At 54.5% G+C, this 21572-nt stretch overlaps 1 protein-coding gene across 2 annotated transcripts in view; it reads right to left on the bottom strand.

The window, feature by feature from the left end:
• PLXNA1 (plexin A1) overlaps positions 1-21572 on the bottom strand; it is a 102550-nt gene that overhangs the window by 1301 nt on the left and 79677 nt on the right. Inside the window, exons 22-31 of one of the 2 annotated variants that reach the window (XM_084292756.1) lie at positions 20900-21156; positions 17287-17353; positions 12568-12714; positions 11632-11791; positions 10960-11141; positions 10425-10521; positions 9539-9729; positions 8516-8685; positions 6569-6781; positions 2816-2966 (exon numbers count right to left, since the gene is read on the bottom strand). In XM_084292756.1, the coding sequence (XP_084148882.1) occupies positions 2816-2966; positions 6569-6781; positions 8516-8685; positions 9539-9729; positions 10425-10521; positions 10960-11141; positions 11632-11791; positions 12568-12714; positions 17287-17353; positions 20900-21156 (1635 nt within the window). The remainder of the gene's footprint in view (positions 1-2815; positions 2967-6568; positions 6782-8515; positions 8686-9538; positions 9730-10424; positions 10522-10959; positions 11142-11631; positions 11792-12567; positions 12715-17286; positions 17354-20899; positions 21157-21572) is intronic. The other variant, XM_084292757.1, reaches the window with a different exon arrangement.

Genomic DNA, 21572 nt, shown 5'->3' with positions numbered 1-21572 from the left:
AAGTCCATCAGGAGCCCTACAGGTACCTGCTTAATGGGGAATCAGCTGCCTTTGATTGAGCGCCGCTGCAGTGCCCGCGGGTTGGCAGCCCTGTGAGAGCTCCCAGGCTGCCACAAATCCTGCCATTGGGGACACCAACACGGTGACACCCTCCTGCAGAAACCCAAACCCCGCCTGCCTTAAAGGCAGCTGAGCTGGCATCAGATGAGGTTGGTCGAAGCAGCTCAACAGGGGTTTATTCCCATTTTCTGCCTCTCCCGACAAGACAGCTTTGTGCCATGAGATCCTAAGGTGCTCGAAGATTCACCGCCTGCCCCTGCAGCTACCTGCTCCTCTTTTATTCCACCCTGAGGGAATCAGTACAGCAAAAGGAAACACCGAGCGGAGAGACAAGACCCAGGTTTGTCACCTGCTGCAAGGAGCCAGGACCACTGATTACCAAGATGCAAGTACCCAAATGAAAATTAATTATGATTTTCATTCACAGCCAATGACAGCATATTATTGCACTGAACAACAGGAAAAATTATTCTCTCCCATTTTGCATCAAAGAGGGTGCAATCGGGCTGCATATAATTGTGCTTAATGAATGAAAACAAACAAAGGGAACAGCTGCGATTTATTAATCCCATTACAAATAATAAAAGAAGTTCCTGAGAGCTGTGAACACACTTGTGATGCTCAGAGAGCAAGACACTCAACAGATGTCATGCTGCAGTTAGCGGGCAGAAGGAGGACCTGTGTCCCTAAAGAGCAGCTCCTTAGTGCCACGCGGTCCCCTCCCTGCTTTCACCTAAGATTTGTTTAAGGATTGGGGAATTTTAGCCTAGAGGAAGCGAGCACCTGATGGCTGAGGGATGATGGCTGATCTAGATCCTCCAAACTGCATTTCATCCCCTCTCACAGTAGCCACGGAGCTGTTGTACAAGCCCTTGGTGGCCAACCCACCAGCCAGAGGTACGGGGGCCTCCTGGGCACGCCATGCTCTTGGGGAGCACCACAGAGGTCCCACGGCATTGTCACCAGTGCATGGTGACCATCACATAGCCACACAGGGGTTTTGGCCACCACAGTCCCACCACAGCTCTTAAATCCAGGGCCAGCTCTGTCAGGGCAGCGGCAGGGCCCTCTCTCCCTGAGCAAGGGGCCGTGCCAGCACTCTGTCACCTAAATAAGCCACCACTCACCCAGTCGTCAGCCTGCTTTATTGGGAGAATAAAGCCTGTATTATCCCGTTACATGTACAGATCTACATTTTACTGTAGTTACGTATTTTATTGCTTTAATAAAAAGATGCAGGGTGTGGATTTGAGCGGTGCTTGGTGAAGTTAATTTATATAAATTACGACAGGAGGGTTTTTAACCATCCTTACTACCGCTCACAGAGAAAGCACTGAAGAGGCCACCACATCCTCCAGCATCCCCGGGGAGCAGAGCTGGCTGATGGCAGCACAGTCCTGGTGCCACCACGGCATCGTGGCGGGCAGGGCAGAGAGAGGAGGCACACCGAGACAACGCTGCCAGCTCTGCAGCTCTGTGGAGCCCACGTGCCAAGTGCACACACAGCAAAAGAAAAATAGGTGTTTCTTACATTGCTCCCTGCAGAAAACAGGGGAATGAAGCGCTGCCTGTCAGCACAGGCGCTCAGGAAGGGCCACGGATAAAAGCTGACACAGCAGCAGCAAGGCCAGGGCTGTCGACCAGCTCCTGGCTCCATGCCTGGCCCCCGCCTCTGCTCTCACTGCCTTCAGCCCCGTGCAGCACCTCCACCCTTCCCCAGAGCCTGCTCCGAGCCAGGGTGAAGCCACGCTGAGAAGGGAACAACCCCACGATCCCACTGCACTCACACAATCACAGAATCACAGAATCACAGAATTTCTAGGTTGGAAGAGACCTCAAGGTCATCGAGTCCAACCTCCAACCTAACACTAACAGTCCTCCACTAAACCATATCCCTAAGCTCTACATCTAAACGTCTTTTGAAGACTTCCAGGGATGGTGACTCCACCACTTCCCTGGGCAGCCTGTTCCAATGTCTAACAACCCTTTCAGTGAAGAAGTTCTTCCTAACATCTAACCTAAAACTCCCCTGGCTCAACTTAAGCCCATTCCCCCTCGTCCTGTCACCAGGCACGTGGGAGAACAGGCCAACCCCCACCTCGCTACAGCCTCCCTTGAGGTACCTAAAAAGAGCGATAAGGTCACCCCTGAGCCTCCTCTTCTCCAGGCTGAACAAGCCCAGCTCCCTCAGCCGCTCCTCGTAGGACTTGTTCTCCAGTCCCCTCACCAGCTTCGTCGCCCTTCTCTGCACCCGCTCAAGCACCTCCATGTCCTTCTTGTAGCGAGGGGCCCAAAACTGAACACAGTACTCGAGGTGCGGCCTCACCAGAGCCGAGTATAGGGGGACGATCACCTCCCTCACCCTGCTGGTCACGCTGTTCCTGATACAAGCCAGGATGCCGTTGGCCTTCTTGGCCACCTGAGCACACTGCTGGCTCATATTCAGCTGACTATCCACCATCACTCCCAGGTCCTTCTCTGCCTGGCAGCTCTCCAACCATTCCTCTCCCAGTCTGTAGCTCTGCTTGGGGTTATTGCGCCCCAGGTGCAGGACCCGGCACTTGGCCTTGTTGAACTTCATGCAGTTGAATTCATTGCAGTTGCAATGCCACAAGGGTAACCCTAAACCTCTGGGCACAGGCACAGACTGAGTTGTCCTCCCCATTTTCACAGGGTATTTATCCATAGGAAAAAGGGAGAATGCAGAAATGAGGGGTAGGAAACATGGCAGCCCAGGTTCGATGCCTCATCTTACCTCGTCCTTGTACTTGGTGATGTAGGAGTAAATCTCGTGCAGCGCGCTCATGCTGTTGAACTGGCTGAGGTGTAAACGTGACTGCTCCGCCAGGTACGCGCTCATGTCCTGATCGCTGATCGCTGGCATTTTAGCAATATCTGCATAATATCTGCAAGGGAGAGGCAGGAGAAACGCAAGAGCGGGTCAGAAAGAGGGAGAGGCCGAAAGGGACAAGCTCTCCCCGTGATGTTTGCTGGGAACGGCCTCCAGAGAGGCAGCACGAGGAGCAGCTTTCCTCGGCACGGCACCTCACCACCGTGCTCATTACAATGCTGCTGCTCACCGAGAGGTCTCCTGGCGCTTCACGGAGGGGTCAGCATCATTAGCAACACGCATGGAGCAGCTCCAAGCCGCAGCGCGCTGCCTGAGCCCAGCCCCACCGATCACGCTGGGGAGCCAGGATCCACTGCTCCCAGGGACCTCCCACCCTCTCCCAAACCACATATTTTTTCTCCTTGCTGTCCCATTGCTCCTCTGTTTTGCCAGTGAAAGCCATCTGCCAGAATCCTTCAGGCCTGTGGCAGTACGTAAGGATTTGTTACCGTTCTCCTGAATTCGGCGTGTCGCTAAAGCCAAGGATGACACTCGGCATTCACTGAAATATTCAGGGTGTGCACTCAGGATACCCTCACCCTGAGCCCTCGCAGCTACACAGCCTCCTGACCTCTGTGCAACTCCATTCTCTGGTGCCGGCTACCAGTGAGATACACCCTCATGTTTCCTAGGACACCTGAAGATTCACCATCCCATCTCACAGATGTGACATGCTCAACAAATAAATGGAAATCCAGACACGCCTCGTGTCATCCAGAGTTGTAGCAGGAAACCAGCACACATTGCCTCAGGAAAATCAGAGGGGGTGAAGGCAGCAGCATCCCGTGGCAGCAGGGGGTTACACCAAGCGGCCACCTCAGTGGGCTGGTGAGGGGCCCACCCCTCGGCCCCAAGGCTTCTCCGTCCCCTGAGGAAAAGCCACTCCTGGGGACAGTTCAGCTGGAGATGACAGGCCTGCTTCTCAAGGACACCAGCAGACATTTTATGACCAAAATGCAGTCTCTGAGTTCAAAGGTGTGAAGTCAAAAGACGGCCTGAGGTCCTTGAAGAAACCATGGGGTCCACAGGCCTCTACTGAGACAGAAACCCTACCCACAGCAAGCAAACCCTGCCCGCTGCCACCACCTGGAAGCAGAGATCCCAAGGCCCTCCCATGTTTGCTTTACTCCTCGTGACTCTTCAAACAGCTCAGTAAAGTTTCTGGTACGGTGATTAGCATCATTAGCACCATCAGCCGAACGCTGAGGTGGAACACGGCTGAAGCATTTGGCTAGGAGCAGATGTTAGCAAGAGCACTTGAGGAGACGAATACGAGGATCTGCTCCATCCCGTGGTGCTTGACTCAGCCAGTGGTGAAATATTGGGGCCGTTTTTATAAGGAGGTTCACCCGCACCCAGAGGGTGAGGAGAGATTTCCTGAACACTGACGGGAAGACAGAAGAGAGGTCTGAGGTGAGGGCCTCTTCAACCAGGCATCGAGAGATCCATGAGAGATGTGATGTCCCCCGAAGCAGGCACTGCTTCCTTCCATGCAGAGGAATATTAGGGACAAAAAGGCCAAGTTTTCTGAGTTCCAGTCAGCATTGGTTAGCACAGAAACCTCACAGAGAACCTCCCGCACACCCGTCGATGGAGGCCCATGAGGGGAGGGACTCCTGGGAGGTGAACGTAGAAAGGAGACCTGCTGATGAAGAGAGCTTCTGCGGCTGCCATAACGAGATGTCCAGGTAAAACGAAGCAGTTCTACGTTCCAGGTTTTATTGTGACACAAAGGATGACAGGAAATACTATTTTTCAATACATTGCATGGGTGGGGGTCCCAGGCAGGACTACCATTTCACCTGCCGTATCCAGGACCGTGGCAGCAGTCCCCTCCTGCTGCCCAGGGCTTCCCTAAACCCTTCAACACACTATTTCTGCCCCTGACTGGCAGGACACCCTTTTTTCAGGACGCCTGACCCCAGGTGGCAGACAGACATGCTACGGGCACTATCAGTCCCACTCCGCCACCCCCCATCACTCCGCTCCTGCCTCTGCAGAGCTTCGCGATGATAACCGTGCCAAAACCCAGAAACACCCATTTTTGCAGGGAAAAAAAAACAACTTGCAGTAGACAAGCAGTGGGAAAAGCATCACCCCCTGCTCAGCTGCCGCTGGGACCGCACCCCGTGCTCCGAGGCAGCGCGGCCGAGCACCCTCCTGCTCCGCAGTAAGCGGCGGCAGGAGCATCTGTCAGCAGTTACATCTCCCGTCTTCTCCCCAGGGACCAAGCACGTCTACACCAATGCTTCTCCCCGGAACGGTTTTATACCTTTTCTCTCCAGGCGCACGTAGTGTTGAGTATTTTTGTCACAGAGATGGCAAGGTCGGAGAAATTCACCCTGCGCTTAAAGGCAGTGAAGTTTGTGATGCTCCTGAGGGACCCCACTCCAAAGCCCCTTGTAGCTCCCTGTGAAGAACTTTTTCCTATTACAATGCGGCTCATCTCTCATCTTAGCCATCGTATTTCAGGGACATCTTTTCTTCTGATCCAAGCCATAACTTCCTCGAGGGATGAATCTTGTCTCTGTACCTGCCTGCAAAGCACCAGGCATGCCAACAGTGCGGCAAAAATAACTGCGTACAAGCAAACATCCAAAGGATGATTTAGGCTACCAAGTCCCACACTTGCAAAAGACAGAATACGATGCTTATTGTTGCCTGGACACCTCTCATTTGGCTCATCCCATGTCTAATTCAGACACCAAAACAGGGAAGGGTCCTCAGCAAAATACAGAACATAATCTTTAAAACAGCTTATCAGCACAAGGGAAAAGTTGCATCAGAAACGTGAAATCTGGCAATTTTTAAGCTTTATAAAGTCCCAGTTTGCAACCCAGCAACATTTTTACAGTAGGTCTATTTGGAGGGCTCTGTAGGACATTTCCCAGGTTTCTCTCCCAAAGGATAAAAGTGAACACAGCATTATGCCCAAGAGCATCAATTTGCAATCAGCAGCGCTCAAACCCTGAACCTTTAACACTGCATTAATTCAGCGGGACAGAAGGATGTCTCTCATCAGCTAACAGTGAATGAAGGGTGTCAGAAGAAGTCAGGGGACCTGCTCCTTGCCCTGCTCCTCAGCACCACGACAGCAGCCCAAGCACTGCCTCGGAGCATGTTGATCTCATCAGGGTCCCAGGCGAGATGTACAGATGGATGAGAGATGGGAAATGGTAATTTCCAACCATTTCAGCAAAATCTCCTGCATGTATTGCCACGGTACAAAAAAGGCACTTCTCTCGTCCATGACTTACTTCTTACCGTTCTTCAAAAGCAATCAAGGGAGATGTTAGCAATTCCCTAGCACAGACCAAGTTTTTACAACAGACAACATCAGAAAACCCAAAAGTGGAGACTGCTTTTAGCACCCCTTAAGCAAGGCATAAACAGCTCTTCAGAACAGTCATTGCAAACTCATTCCGAGGGACAATCACAAGAAAGCACCATCTCTCCAACAAGGATTACCTTCCACCAGCATTAGCACAGTCCCTCTTCAGAGGGCTCCCAAGAGGAGTCTCCTCAACAACCAAGCCCTCAGTGTGAAGCCCCCGCAGCCACAAACATTCAGGTTAAATCCTCCAGGTGAAGCAAGGAGCTCCTGCCAAGCCTACTCACCTTTCTACCCAGCTCTTGTAGTTGGGGATGTCCTTGGCGTACAGTAGTTTGTTGGAGGGAGAGTCTTTTCCTAATTTGTGCTCAGAAGTTGAGCAGGAGTCCATGAATGTCTGAGCCACCACGGATAGGCAGGCATCAGTAATACTGTTCTTGTGAATGTCGAACACAAACTGGGGGTTCTTAATCACATTCACCCAAAAACGTAGAGGTAGACTGAGGGAAGAAAGAAACAGGAGTCAGCATCCGAACCAAGCCCTACAGGGCAGCCAGCACACACCTGAATTTGTAGAGAAGGAGCTCCCCACGACCCAGGATTTGCTTTTCCCAAGCCCCAGGGATGCAAAAAGCCATTCGCCTCTGTCCCAGCACAATACCACGTCCTCTGCCCAGCCCAGCATGGCCTCAGCTCTCCATGGAGAAATTCCTCAGCATTGTCAACATCTCCAAAGGCAAACCAGGGCACCAAGGAGCTGCAGTGGATCCAAGGATCCACTCACACAGAGCAGCCATGGCTGAGCCCGTGGGTCACCACGCATGGTTCCCTCCTTTCACATCGATAACCCTGCCTGAGGCACTTTGGGGCATTCCATCCATCTCTCCTGCTGAAGGAGGGACTAATGGACTCCCTGAGGGGCTCATTAGCAGGCTGAACACAAGAGGACAATCTAGGCAGCCTCAGATGCTGGAAACACACCTCTAGTTGTAGAGGCAGTGGGTTTCCCAGCCACGGGCTGGATGTTTGCTGCATACTTACGCATGAGCCACTCTCTGTTGCTCCATTTCCCACTCTCCTGCCCCTCTCCTCTCTCAAGAGCATTTCGGGGTCTCCCCCTATCAGAACGCCTCTTGGGTCTGTCATCCCTCAGCACTGACACCCACCGAATGCTTTTATCTTAGACAAAACACACTTCATTCCCCAGGACTTTCCTAATGAGGGTACTGGGTGCATGTACATATTTCATTTGTGAAGGGAATGGCCTCAAGAAATTAGCTCCACACATCGAATTAGCGCCCAGAGATAAGCACAGGCATTAGTATGCAGGAGCCTGCGTGCCCAGCCCCTGCGGAGCGGGGCTTTTTTTTTTTTTTTCCTCCTTTGCCTTTTGCTCCTTCTTTTAATATAGAAAGTAGAGTTATAAATCAGTTCCAAGCACTTCCGCACTCTCACATCTCCATTTAAAAATGTTTCTTTTCCTGCCCCGCTAATTGCCAACAGTTACTGAACTATACAAAAGCAATTTGGCTGCCATTTAACAAATGCCAGACACGGGAACGTACGTACCCGTCTCCAGTAACGGCAAGATCAGAGAGATGAAATCAGTGAGGCAGCAGAAAAGAAGAACGCCGAGGCGGGGGTTGCAGAGAAGGAGCCGACAACGTGTGCTCGAGCCCTGGCCCCAGCGCAGCACTTACTGAGGTCTCATAAGCAGCTCCTCCCCGCTTTTCAGGGAGCAATTAGCAGAGCTGATAGGTTGGGTCTGCAGGCCAGGTTATGGAGGATACCACACGGCTTTACACTGACTCTGTTAGGGCACGCTCGGCTGCGTGACGGGAGGGACACGGCACACACCTCCAGGACAGCCAAGATGAGAATCCGGGCTGGCATCTCTGGAGGAGCCCCGAGGACAGAGAAGCCCGAGCAAGGTTTGCTCAAGGTGAGGTGGGAGCAGGACTGCACTCAGCCAGCTCCAGCCGTCAGGGGGAGCGTGCTGCCTTGGATCTGGGGATGTGAGGGCTGAGGGAGCATTGCATTCCTGGGATTTTTTCTGCTGCAGAAGGCATGCAAGGGATTTACCCACACCCAAATCACAGAGATATGGGCCTCTCTTGTCCTGGATCACTTCCAGAGACAACCAGAGGCATATTTCTGCTCCCTGTGGGAAGGGTAGGAGGTATGAGGTGCTGTGACACCGTTAGCCCCAGCCCCACTGCCCCTCTCTCCATTACCAGTTACTCTTCCAGGTGTGCCTGACATCATAGTCATTGATCTGATGCTTATCAGCTTGTTCATCCAGGAAATCAAACATGTATTTGATGGCGAGGGGCAGCGCACTCCCACGATGTGCTGTGCTGAAGATGGTCTCAAACAGGTCATCCACGAACTTCTGCAGGGTGCCCTGAATAGAAGGAGAGAAGGACTACTCAGCACCACCAGAAAGATTTAAACTAACTTCACTCCTATTCCTACCACCTGGAAGAGAAACCCAGTACAGCCTGTGTAACCATACTGGTTCTCAGTGGGTTTGACAGAAAAACAAGCACCCTATCAATGAGATTTCTCCTTCACTGCATTAACTGGCATAGAAATAAAAATACCACATAGAGCAAAAGAGGAAGGGATGTATGTTGTGTCATGGTCTTTATTTGGGTTACATTAAGGCACCCAAGACCAGACCACAAACGTCACTGAACAAACCCTTAAGTCCCACCATGCAGGGAGCCAAATCACAGGAGATGGCTGACCCCAATCTCTGCTGCTCTGAGCCAAGATCTTCAGCACGGGCTCCTGGTCCTCTCTGAGGACATCTTAGACAAACAGCACCCACTCTGCTTTAGAGAAGGTTTTGGGTGTGCTGAGGGAAGGAGAACCTCCTGTGATGCCCAATGCCCCAGGTGATTACCCTTCTGACATCACTGATTTTGCAGCTTTACCCCAAACACCAGACAAACGGGATGAGGTGCCTGCTCCAGAGCTCCTCTGCTTTACAGTCCAGCAGCTGCTCAATGATACAGGAAACAGTAAAAGTGCCAAAGGGCGTAAAAAGCCAATAGGAAAATCCACTCAAGGGACACTCATTTAGGATTGTGGCACACAAAACATCACCTCCAGCTCAGGACACAAAATGAGGAGAGTAGTTCCTCCTGCACTGAAGGAGCAGTCTAATAAAAAACCAGTGCTTATCCCAAATCCTTATCCCTCCCCATCCAGGTTTCAAAGCCAGGTGGCAGCTCAGCGTCTCCGTGCCATACCTTGGTGGCTAGCAGGCGGGTCAGATAGATCTCGGAGACCATCTTGCTGCCCCGGTCGCCCTCCCGCTGGTCCATGTGGTCGTGGTTTTTCACCAGGTGCCAGAGTTTGGTGCCGCTCTCCAGGTCGGGGGTGATCATGGGGGTCCGTGAGCGCAGGCTGTCGGGGCTGCTGGCTGTGCGCAGCATGCTCTCTGCAGGCACCCAACACAGAGGGAAACTCGACCTGACCTCCACCTCACCACCAGCCCCTCCATCCCTGTCCTCTGGTCTGATTTCAGTGTGTGTTCCCTGCTAAATAGGAGCTTGGGATTCAGCCTCTCTCGTCAGCTGCACTGGGCATCACCGAGGACTCTCCTCGCAGCCTGCCCAGCTAAATGAGCCCCTGGCTGATGTACAGACCAGCACCATCTGATACTGCTTGAAAGGGGCTCTGCAGAGGTCTGGCTCCCAGCTCACAGATGCCAGGATCACAGCCTGGCCTCCTGTGTCAGTCTGAGCTGACCACACAACTCCCTCCCAACCCAAGGCCAAGGCACGCTTGCCAGCACGTTCGCTGGGGCCCTTGGCTAAGCCTATTTAAGTGCTTAGTGCCTCTGTGCCTATTTTAATGAGATTTCAGGGGAATAAAAGGGAGTGGATCCCTTAGCTGCAGCCATCTGACACCTGTCTTTCCCTCCTGAGTCCAAAGAGATGACTCTGTGGGGCCCTGCTCCCCCTGAGACACCAGAATAGCACAGTGCAGGAGAAACAGGGACTTAGAGGACCTTGTTCCAGTGAGCCGAAATTACGGGCACCTGTCCTGTGCCTCACTCTGCAAACCCAGCCTGGTGCTGCCTTCCCTGCCAGCGCAGCCCAGAGCAAGCTTTGGGTCCCGCTGCACACTCACCGTATCTGCTGAGGGACTTGGTGAAAGTGGAGGAGTTGGAGATGTTGTACGCCGAGTTCTGCTTGGGCACCAGGGCTACCGAGGAGCCATCCGTCACCTGCAGGCAGAGGTGGCACGGGCAGGCTGTGACACGGGGGCATGCACACGAGGAACGGGCTCACGGCAGGGAGAAGCCAACCCAGGAGGGATGAAGTACACTGCACCGCGTCCCAGGGACACCCATCTCCAGCAAAGGAGACCTAAACATCTTCCTCTGCAACACCCTGGGGCACAGGGCACAACGGGAATGCAGCAGAAACTTTGACATGAAAATGGCAAAGCCAGGTCAGAGCGAGGAACAGCCTCTGAGTCCTGAGGATGCCCCATTTGGTCCAGGAAGGACCACAAACACAGGGACTGTGCAAGGAAGTGACCGCAGACCTCCTGGCCACGTCCCTTCCTGAGCAGCTGGACCACCGAACTCAGGCCCTGACCAAGATATGGGGGAGAAGAGATGTTGAAGCTCTCAGCAGCTGGGGACTGCCCGGTGCCTTACCTGGTAGTGGGCCAGGGTGTTGAGCCTCTTCCAGTCATTGTCGATCTTTGTGGTGACATCCTCGTCCTGCAGTATGATCCGGGCCATCCTGCCCTGCCGCCACTCTGTCCCAGTGAGGGAGAAGGGCTCATGGTTAGCGGGCAGCTTGGAGGACAAAGCCAAGGAGAGCAGAGGAGCAAGGTCTGGGCATAAACGAAAGAGCCCTGCCATCACCTTTAAACCTAAGGACCGACGACTGTCAACATGGTGTTGGGCAAAAGCTGTTTCTAAGTGTTCAACAAAAAGACAGCACCAGTCTGGCAACCCTTCTTTGGCTCTTCTCCTCTCCATCCTCCTGCTACTCCTTTAAGAACAGGACTATTAGCCCTGTTCTCAACAATTTCTGTCCTCCCTGGCCCTCAGCTAGCTCATGCCTGCAACCCAGACCACAGCCAGGACAGAGAGAGCTCCTCTCCTCTCTGCTTGCAAGGCTCCCTTTCTCATCCCAGGGCTCCCCACGCACAGCCAGTGCCACCAGCACAGCAGTCTGAGCCAAAACAGACTGGACAAACACAAATGCAAGTGTCCTGACAGGTCCCCTGTCCTGATTTGCATTCACCTGCCTCAAACATTTGTTTTTTTGGCACTCCTGCTCTTGGCTATTCCAAGGGGAGTGCTTGGCCTCTCTCTTACCCAGGTCCATGTCTCCAGCTTTGGGACGCTGGGAATAGGGCACCCCTTTGTAGACAGCATCCAGCAGCTTCTCCTTCACCTGCGTGATGGTGTCACAGTTGAGCACCTTGACAGGAATCTCTGGGGCGTTCTCATTCTCAGGGTTCACACAGTTGAGGGTCTGTACAGCACAGAGAGGCAAAAAGACTCAAGTGAGTTGATGTGACACTGGCTGCAAGGGCTGATCCAAGGACACGGGGCTACAAATGCCTATGGTCACGTCTTCTCAACCCTGGGCTGCTCTGGAGGTGCAGCCTCATGGCGTATTCCTGCTTCCATCTTCTCCCCCTTCCACCCCCAAATCTCCAGCAATTTCCAGCAGGCAGCATGCAGGAATCCTGGGCCAGCAAACAATGCCCAGCTCACAAAAACCTGCACAGCTTGAGCAATGCCCACGCACGCACTCCACTCCCTGCTCCACTCAGGTGGAGATGGAGGCAGTAAGGAAGCAGCTACAGCCTCAGCATGGGAAAGGTCCAGCTTTACCATGCAGCTAGACAGGGGAGACAGCTCGTATGGGAGGAAGAGAATCATTTCTCCATCTCCCATGGAAATCTCAAGGCTTTGATTTGCACCCAACATGAGCCACTGGCTGGCTGCTCCAGCCAACACGTGCTCTGCAGCACCTCCATCCCCATGTGTCAGGGCCATGGGGTTTGCTGGTGCTGAGGGGGATTCAGTTCACGTTTGGCTTCCCCAAAGCAAACCTCACCACGCACCCTGGTGAGATGTGTATCACACAGACAGGGCATGAGGCGCCCAAGGATGCTGAAGAGAGGAACAAGAGAAAAAACGCTCCATGAGAAGCACTTTGGGTGTCTCCAAGACCTCGTTAAATAGCTGGACCTGGGGGTCCTGGCAAGAACCAGTACCAGTGGGGTTCCTGCCTGCACTAACCAGCATCTTGTAGTCAATCTGTTGGCGGATGAGCTTGTCTTCACTGAGGGAGTAGCGAGCCTCTCCTGTGATGGCATCGATGGGTCCCTTCTCCATCTGCTGCTTGATGGCACAGTAGAGCATGAAGAGAGGTTCCCCAGCACACTCCTGTGGGACAGGGACAGAGAGGAAGAAAAGAGGGGGTGAGAAGGTGCCGGGCACCAGCTTTTCCTGCTCTGTCCCTGCAGCATTAAGCCCCATCTGTGTCTTTATAAGCAGTCTCCAGTCCTTGCCCTCGTGTGCCCCCAGTATGTCCCCCTGGAGCAATTCATTCTCCCTGAAAACCTGCTGGAGGTTGTTCCCTTATTTATCAACCCCTAGCCTCAGTTTCCCAGAGTTTCCAGACACTCGTGGATAAATTCTGCTCATTCAGTAGGAAAGGATGAGCTAAAAAGGTTAAATTCGGGACTAGCGAAAAGCAGAGCTGCTCTGGGCACAACACACCACAGATACGTCTCGGTAGAGCTGTCTGTGCATGGGATACGAGCTAGCATCTGAGCATCTGGGCCAGCCAAGGAAAGCACGTGAGGAGTGGGAAGCGACTGCTGCAGAAGGACAGCCTGAGGGCTCTCCCCTGGTAGCAGTCCTGGCATCTGCCAGGAGGACAGACTCACATGAGAGAAGGTCGAGAGATTTCTCCGTGAGACGGCTGAGCACAGCCAGCCGTGTCCAAAGGGAAGGGAAAAGCAAGAGACCAACTCGGTGACAGTCCTGCCCTGAGCCCCCAAACCGATGGCGTTTCCTGCAGTGAAGCCATTTGTCACCTGCACATCCCCACTGCCAGAGCCAGCAGCCACAGCAGCCACATCTCCCAAGCAGGAGGGAGAAGAAAACTGAATCAAGGACTTCTCCCGAAGATGCTGGATGTTAAAACTGTGGCAACCCAGGACGTGCCAAGGTTGGAGGCACCAACCAGCCTGGAGCCACGAGCTGGTGAAGGGCACTTGGAAGAGGACACCCCTTTATCACCCAAGGCATCCCAATGTGCCCTTCCAGATGCAGACGTCAGCCCTAAAGGGGAAAACGGGGTAGGATGGGAGCGGAGGGGACCGAGAAAAATCCCAACAGATTTTACCCCCCCAGCCCTTGCCCCTCCCTCCCGGCCGCCTCGCAAATAAATTGTACTTTGGTGCAAAGTGCGGCTGCTCTCCCTGTCACCATATGCTGTTAGCATCTCGTTAGCATCTGCGGTAATTAAAGAGACAGCTGCTAACGAGCAGGAACAGGCATACATCATCCCCAGACCTTCCGACAACACGCCTGTCTTTGAAATTATGTTTCATTTGCAAACTTGGCTTCATTAAGTCAGCGCGGAAAAGTGAGAGACCCGAGGTGGGTGCTACGCTGCGTGCTAATGGCTGCCTCGGGAGGCGAGCGCGCCAGCCTGGCCAAAAAATTGGGAGCCCCACGGTGCTCCCACGGCACCCTGAGCCAAGCCCTCCGGCAGGAGGAAGCCCAGAAGTGCTTCTGCCCACTGCTTATAGAAATTTCTTGTAAAACCTCCAGGCTGACGTGGATGGAGCGGTGTTTGTGGCCACGGCGCGTGTGCCTGCTCCGTCCTCAGCCCCAGATTTCCCCTCTGCAGCAGGGAAGCCCCCTGCCCGCTGTCTGAAGGGACCCACAGCTGTCCCCAAAAACCATCCTGCACATCGCAGCACAGCCTGACAGCTCCCCTTTGGAACCAAGTGCCACCAGGGAAGGATAAAGCCACAAAGGAGGCTCCGTGTGAGTGCCTGGGCAGGGACAGATGTCAGGGCAGGAGGCAAGGTCTGGACCACGGCTGTTGCTCCAGCCCTGCTGCAGCTGGCACCCGGCTGTGGTCCTGGCATCATGGCATCACCTCCTCTGCTGTTCAGACACCAGCCTGGCTGGCGGGGAATTGACCTCTTTTTGGATTCATGGGCTAGAGCTGGCCCTATGGCCACCCCAGAGGGATGGAGCAGTCCTGGGGATGGGTTAAGTTGCTTCTCCACGGGAGGTGAGGATCATTCAGGGCTTGTCCCTGACAGAAACCACCAAAATGAACCTGGCCTATGGAGCCAGGCACCAGGCAGGTTCCCTGTGATGATGTCCAAGGGGTGAGAGGCACAAGGGGATGGCTCCATGGGGACAGGCCACCCCGCAGGCTGCTGGAGTATGGGGCTGTGTCCGTGCTCTGCCAGCCCCAGCACAGCTCTGTCACAGCCAGGGGACAGCGAAGGACAGGCTGAGGGCTGAGGGATGCTCTCCCTGCAAGCTGAGCAAACAGCCCGCGAACAGCACATCCACACACGTGTCGGTACGTGGGGTGCAGGCTGAGGCAAGCCAGCTAAGGCTCAGACTCTTTTATGGACTAGATTTAGCTCATCAGGCACCTAATATCGCGCATTTTTCAGTGCTTGTCTCAATTTATCCCTCTCCCTTTCCCCGGGGTGTCTCATTAAGACTCTGATAAATGCTACCGCAGGGCCCCGGGAAAGCGCCAGCCCTGGCTGACTCCAAACTCTGCCATCTCACCCCTGACCCCGGGGGCAGGAGGAGGCTGTCCCGTGCCTGTCCCCATCCCCGTCCCCATCCCCTGTCCCACAGCACGGCCGTGCGCCCAGCCCCGCTCCAGGCAGCTTTGCTGAGAGCAGCCCTGGCAGCTGGGCACACATCCGCCTGCCTCATTTACATGCACAATTACCGCGGCTTGGTGCAAGGCATATGTTTTCCTGCTGGCAAACTGTCTGCTGTGATACCTCTCCATCTACTCGGCGGGTTTCTCCTGCTTCCCGTGCCACCTGTGATCCTCGCTGCCGGGAGACAGGCAGGAAAGGCCCCGCGGGTCTCCTTCGGTGGGGCTGATACAGGAGGGGCCATGGATGCATCCTCAGCCCTCTTCCCCTCTAACGTGAGTGACCCAAGCATTTAAGTTTCCACCGCTTCCCCAGCACGACAAATCTCACAGCCAGTGTGCTTATCCAAGCCCTGTGCATAAATCCCTCCTGTTACCGTGCACCTAGATCAGATTGCGCTCTCCCGCTGCGATATCTTCTGCCATCACCATGTCTTAGCCAGAGGCTTTAGAAAAAGGCATTGTCCTGACCTCATCCCCATGTCTCTCTTTTCCTGCTACTCTGTATCCTCAGGCTTACCCAGCACCAGCAAAGCGCACAGTGGCCTCTCCAAAGAAGGACTGGGCTGTGCTGGGACAGACACAGGACAGTGGTGGCAAACAAATTGGTCCAAAGGAGCTTCTGAAGGAGGTGGCCGTGCCCCTGTGACCTGCACAGTGCAGCCAGGGACAGGACAAGGGTGTCCAAACACACACACCAAACCAGAATGTCCCCAAACGCCACCTTGGGTGTTGGAAGGATGAGTGCTCTGCTTTGCTGGGCAGAAGAATAATCATGCCTACTTGAAGTATCCTGATCCTTCAATTAGGATCTGACCTTCAAGGGGGATCTGACCCCTTTTGTGCCCATTTGTGCCCTGAGAGGGGGCTGCAAGGTCCAACCTGCTCACCCCTTCCTACCTGGTCCCACCTGGCACTGCCACAGCAAAGGACGGGGGGGCACAACCCAGCGAAGCTGCAGCACGAAGAGGCCGTGGGAAGTTTGACATCTCCCTGCAAACAGCTCAGCTTTTCTCCTCTCCCACCCCTGGAAAGCAATCTCCGCTGCATGCTACAGCTAGATTTTTATAGATACAGGCTATCCCTCCACGGAGGCGAAAAGCCAAGCGCATGTAAGTGATATTATAAATCACCTCTCGTTGACGATCACTTGAGTTCTGCACAGACTCCTGCTCGCTCTCATCTCTTGGCTGGAAATGGTTCAAACCCTCTTTATCTTAATGAGGGATGAAATCCCACAAAAAACGGCTGTGTGCCACCCAGCCTGGCTGAGCTGATGCCAGGCAGGATCCCAGGAAACAGCCCCGCTGATCGACACACCGGCAGTGGGACCGCAGCAGCCCCAGCAGGACGTCCCCCTGCAGGTACGGCCATATAACCCGCACAGCTCTTGGTGCAGCCCTAACGGGTAAAAGCAGCAGTCCTGGTGGAGAAAATGTCTTTAATTTGTTCATACAAACACGGTGGGGAGAGCTGCTATCCCCCGGTGGGACCCACGGGGTGTCAAGTCCCCAAGGGGCACCTTTCAGAGGGGAAGCAAGAGCAGAAGCGGAGCTGCTGGGAGAAAGCGTCCCCCTAGCAAGGAGCCTCTGTTTCAAAAGGCAGAGGAGGGAAAAGCAGCAGTGTTACGTGAGGAGCGCAGCACAACAAGCTGCAGCTCAGACGTGCAGAAATATCCCCTGAGCACAGCCGTGTCTGTAGGACCAGCTCCTGGGGCTTCGTCCTCCTGAGCCGCACAGGGAGAGGCAAAGAGGCAGGAATGGGAACCGCTCATAAGGGATTCGAGGCTCAGCTGGGTTCTTACAGATTTATCCTTTCTCCAGGCACTGTTTTTATGAAGATCTCAAAGCCAGTATGCATTAAGCAATCCCTGTCTGCATTTCATTTCTCAATCTCAGCTATTTCCCCAAAAGGGAACCCAGAACCAGCAATCACAGCTCAGAAATGCAGGATGGGAAACCTGGGCCCGGGAAGCGATCGGTGCCCCAGGAGGGGGTCACAAACCAAGGAGCCCTGGCTCTGGGTGACAAGGCAGGATCCCACCTCCTATCCTGTTCAGGGTCGGCGATCCCTCCCAAACTCACCTTCAGGAACTTGTACAGCAGAAACGTGAACCAATTTGTCAGCATCTTCTCTGCCACCGACTCCGTTCTGTAGGGAAAGGCAGAGAGCAAAACCATCAGGAGAGGATATTAAAGGTCTCCGACCCTACCCGCTGCCACCTCACCCTCAGCCTGTGGCTGAATTATTTTTGGCTTTCAAAGGTCACATCTAGAAAGGCAGGAGACTCAAAGCAAAGGGGTACAAGCAGACAGCCAAAGCTCCAGTGAAACGCCTCCCATCTGGCGGGCTGAGCCACAGCAGCCCTCCAAGAGGGAGAAGCAAACGAGTCTCCAGCGTTATCTGCAGAGCTGCAGAGAGCCACGGATGATCTTGTCCCGCGAGGAGTCTCGCCCAGGGGACGACCAGCCTCCTACTTCTCCCTCGTACCTTCTGCTTAAATGAAGTTTGTTTCTGCTGCCACGTCCCACTGGAACCAGGCAGCTCCCTCCAGGGACAGAGGGCTGTATGAGGCACACGGGTAAAGCCTCACCAAACCTCCTCACGTTCCATGAGAGGAGCACCTCCTGCAGCATTGCCAAGGGTCAGATCCAGCTGGAAGCCCCTCTGCCCCCCAGGAGCTGCTGCTGTGACCTGTACTGCAGTGCACTCAATTCTGCTGCTGTTCTGAAACCGGCCCAGTGCTACTGGGCCCCCAGCAGCACCCCGAGCAGTCCTTCAGCTCTGGGGCCCCCAGCACAAAAAGGACACAGACCCATTGCAGCGAGTCCAGCAGAAGCCATGAGCTCCACGGAGAGCTTATAGCAACTCCCCAGCTCCTAAAAGGGGCTGGTGAGGGCCTTTTTACAAGAGCAGGTAGTAGCAGGACAAGGGGCAGTGGTTTTAAACTGCGAGAGGATAGGTTTAGATTAGATATAAGGAGGGAATTCTTCACTACAGGGTGGTGAGGCACTGGCACAGGTTGCCCAGAGAAGCTGTGGATGCCCCAGCCCTGGAGGTTTCAAGGCCAGGCTGGATGGGGCCTTGAGCAACCTGGTCTGGTGAGAGATGTCCCTGCCCATGGCAAGGGTTGGAACTGGGTGATCTCGAAGGTCCCTTCCAACCCAAACCATTCTGTGAAACCCCAGGTCCCTGTGTGTCCCCTCAGAGCGGGGTGGTGATGCAGGAGCTTGCAGTGAATGATGCTGCAACCAGCAGCTCCAAAACGAGCTTAAAAATGGAGCCGTGCTTCCCAGCTGGTGGAAGAAGCAGCTAGAGCTGCCTTCAGAAAACCTCAGAAACCTTGTCTCCTAAGGCACAGTTCAAGTCCAGACTCCGTCTTGCTGCAAAGTGCCGTGGCAAGGACGGTTTAGGAGAGTTTGCCTGCGCCTGTTGTGGAACATCCCCACCCCGCTCACAGCTCAACGTGCCTGCCTCGGCACCACAGGCTGGCCTGGCTGCCACGAGATTAAAATTCACCTTAACATGCCCATTATTTTTAAAGTCACTTTCGCTCCCTCTGAGGTAAAAAGGCAAGGCAGCCTCCTCAAGCTCTCCGGCTACGCTCCTCAGCCCATCCGCCCATTAATCATCACATCAGCCACTCGGCAAGGCAGATGCTCCTGAAAGCACAAGCAATACTAATAGCCTCGCAAACGAAGCCGCCTTCCTCTTACCCCAAGGGATCAGACGCGAGCAGGTTGACTCAAAAAAAACCAAATCAGGAGGAGCCTGAACCCTGGAGCCCCCCAGGAGGGGCCCCGCTGCCCAGGGGCAGTGCCACTCAGGGGAGCTGGGGCAGGAACCCACGGCCAGATGGCTGGGGTAGGAAATCCACTTTCCTGGAGTTTATTCAAGCTGACTCGGGGTCGTATGGTCCCCTCCAAGCCTTTCTCTTGTGCTAATGGGGTTTAGCCCTTTCTGCCCTCCCTGGAATAGCACAGCCCTCCTTAAGGCATTAGGGGACGGTAAGACCTCAGGCTCCAGGAGGGACGTCTGCCTGAGCCCCATCAGGGAAGATTAATCCAGCAAGGGGAGCAAAAAAGAGACAAGGAAAGCAATGTGGGGAGAAAGCCAAGGAAAGGGCTGGGCTGATGCTACCAGCAGACCTCCTCCCCAGCCCTCAGAGTGGGTCCCTCACCGAGCAGTCCCAAACACTCGTCTGCAGTGCCCCAGACCGGGCTCCAGCTGATGGCTGCCTTCATCTGCGACAGAGCCAGATGCCACAGCAACGGGGGGATTATCCAATAACCAAATAACGAAGTAACAGCTCTCCTTGGTTAGATCGATGTTAATCCACTTGCCCTGGGCAGTAAGAACATCCTCTCACCCAACAGCAGGGCTAATCAAAAAAACAGAGGAGGCGCAGCCCCAAATGCTGCTTGCCCCGTGTCACGGCTGCAAAATCTCTTTACATTTTACTTTGGGAGGCACAAGCAGGGTATTGGCCAGGTATAGGTCTCCTTCAGCTCCTTGCAGTGGGGTCCCCAAATCCCATCTCTGGGGGCTGACAGTACCAACAGGGGCTGAGCTCTGTCCCCAGGCTGCTCCCAAGACGCAGGTACTGCAGCTGCTGGCCTCCCTGCGCTGCCTTTTAGTTATATTTTATTGATTTACTTCCTTCCGGAGCTTTGCTCCGATGGCAGCAGCTTTGAGATGCCCTGAGTGAACCACGAGCTGGAAACGCAGTTTAAATATTTCAGTGAAGCCTGATGCTGGGGAGGGACAGCAAGGAGAGAGCCCAAGGACACGCTCAGGGACGGGGCACACGTGGGGTGGCACCTTCGTGACCCACCTCTCCCAGCGAGCCACACGTCTGCACCACTCCTTCTCTGGCATATTTTTTATGAGGTCTTTTGAGAAATTACAGGCTCCCTGTATTTCACTTGGAGGCGAGAAGTGAAGTAGAGAGACCAGCCACAGGAAGGTAGGTGGCACGTAGCTGGGACCAGCTTGCCTCTGCTCCAGGCACCTCCCCATGGCCAGGCTCATGCAGCCCAACGAGCTGCCCAGCCTGGCCACACCATGAACATTGGCTGATGTCTGGAAGATGCTCTGGTTTCCTCCAGCCCTTCTGGTGACATGCCAACCCCACAGCTGTCCCTCCTGGAGGGAGAAGGTCTGCAGGTTCTGCTCCATCTCTGCTGCGGGCTCACGCGGAGATGGGGAGGCGCGGCACAGCGTGCAGAGGGAGGGTTGGCACGGAGGGCCTCGAGGTGGGCTGGTGGAGCTTATTAATTGTTTTTGTTCCACACTTGGTGTATCTTTCAATATTCATCAGCCCGTGATGAAGGAGAGCTCAGAGCTATCATTAAATATTGATGGGCCAGGCAGACTCACAGCAGGGCTTGGCACGCTGCCTCCTGCTCGTGCTCTCCCCTGGCCCCGGGCAAGACTCTTGGCTTGAGAAAATCCACTTGGCTTTCCCCCGAAAACCCCCAGGAGCCTGGCGAGGTGGGCAAGCCCCAGAGAGGCAGCAGGCAAGGGAGGACTCCTGCCAGCTGCCAGCACACAGGGGCACCAAGAGGAGTGCCAACAGCAAGGCACAGCCAACGCCAATGCCATCACTGGTGGCACCCCTAAGTGACACCACCCCGTGTCCCCGCGCACACAGAAGTTGCCTGGGCACCACCGCCCAGCTCTTGGATGGAAACTCACCTCCGCAAGAGCAGCTTGGGGTGGTTCTTACTCTCCAGGTTCTTCTCGATGAGGTCGGAGAGGAGCTGCTTCAGCACGCCCGTCGCGTACTCCATCTCCCCCTGCAGTGCCGTCATGATGAGGGAGGCCACGTTGCCGCGGTCCCGCATGGAGAAGCTCCGCTGGGCCTCCAGGGTGCGGATGAAGGTCAGCAAGAAGTGCTTCTTGTTCAGCAGCTGCCCGAAGAGGGTCAAGGACTTCTCCACGTTCGCCTGGACCTGCAAGGATAGAGCAAAGCTGGGAGATGGGCACGAGAGGGAGGGCGATGGGATGGCAGGTGGGCTGCACGTCAAGGGAGCACCATCTTGGGGCATCGGTACACAAAGACTCTCCCCACACACATACATGCACTTCGCTCACATAAACTCGCCTTGACCCCAAAAACACCCATCACAATTTCAATTTCATCCAACGAGAAGGTCAGGTCCCACCCCAAACTCTGCAGCACGTGCCGTGGGTATCGCACAGACACAGTTCCTGCCCCTTCTAATACCCACAAAGCACAGAAAGCCTCGGCACAGAGCTCTGCAGACAGCAAACTCGCCTGGTTTTAGGTGGATGGGTTTCAGACATACAAGCAAATAGTGGAAACCTGCGTCTGCCCCTCTCCAGACACGGCCTGAAATATTCCCTT

This window comes from Netta rufina (genome assembly GCF_964035555.1).
Source record: "Netta rufina genome assembly, chromosome: 10".
In the NCBI taxonomy this organism is placed as follows: Eukaryota; Metazoa; Chordata; class Aves; order Anseriformes; family Anatidae; genus Netta; species Netta rufina.
The sequence above is the reverse complement of the archived record's forward strand: the minus strand, read 5'-3'. Positions and strand labels throughout refer to the sequence as shown.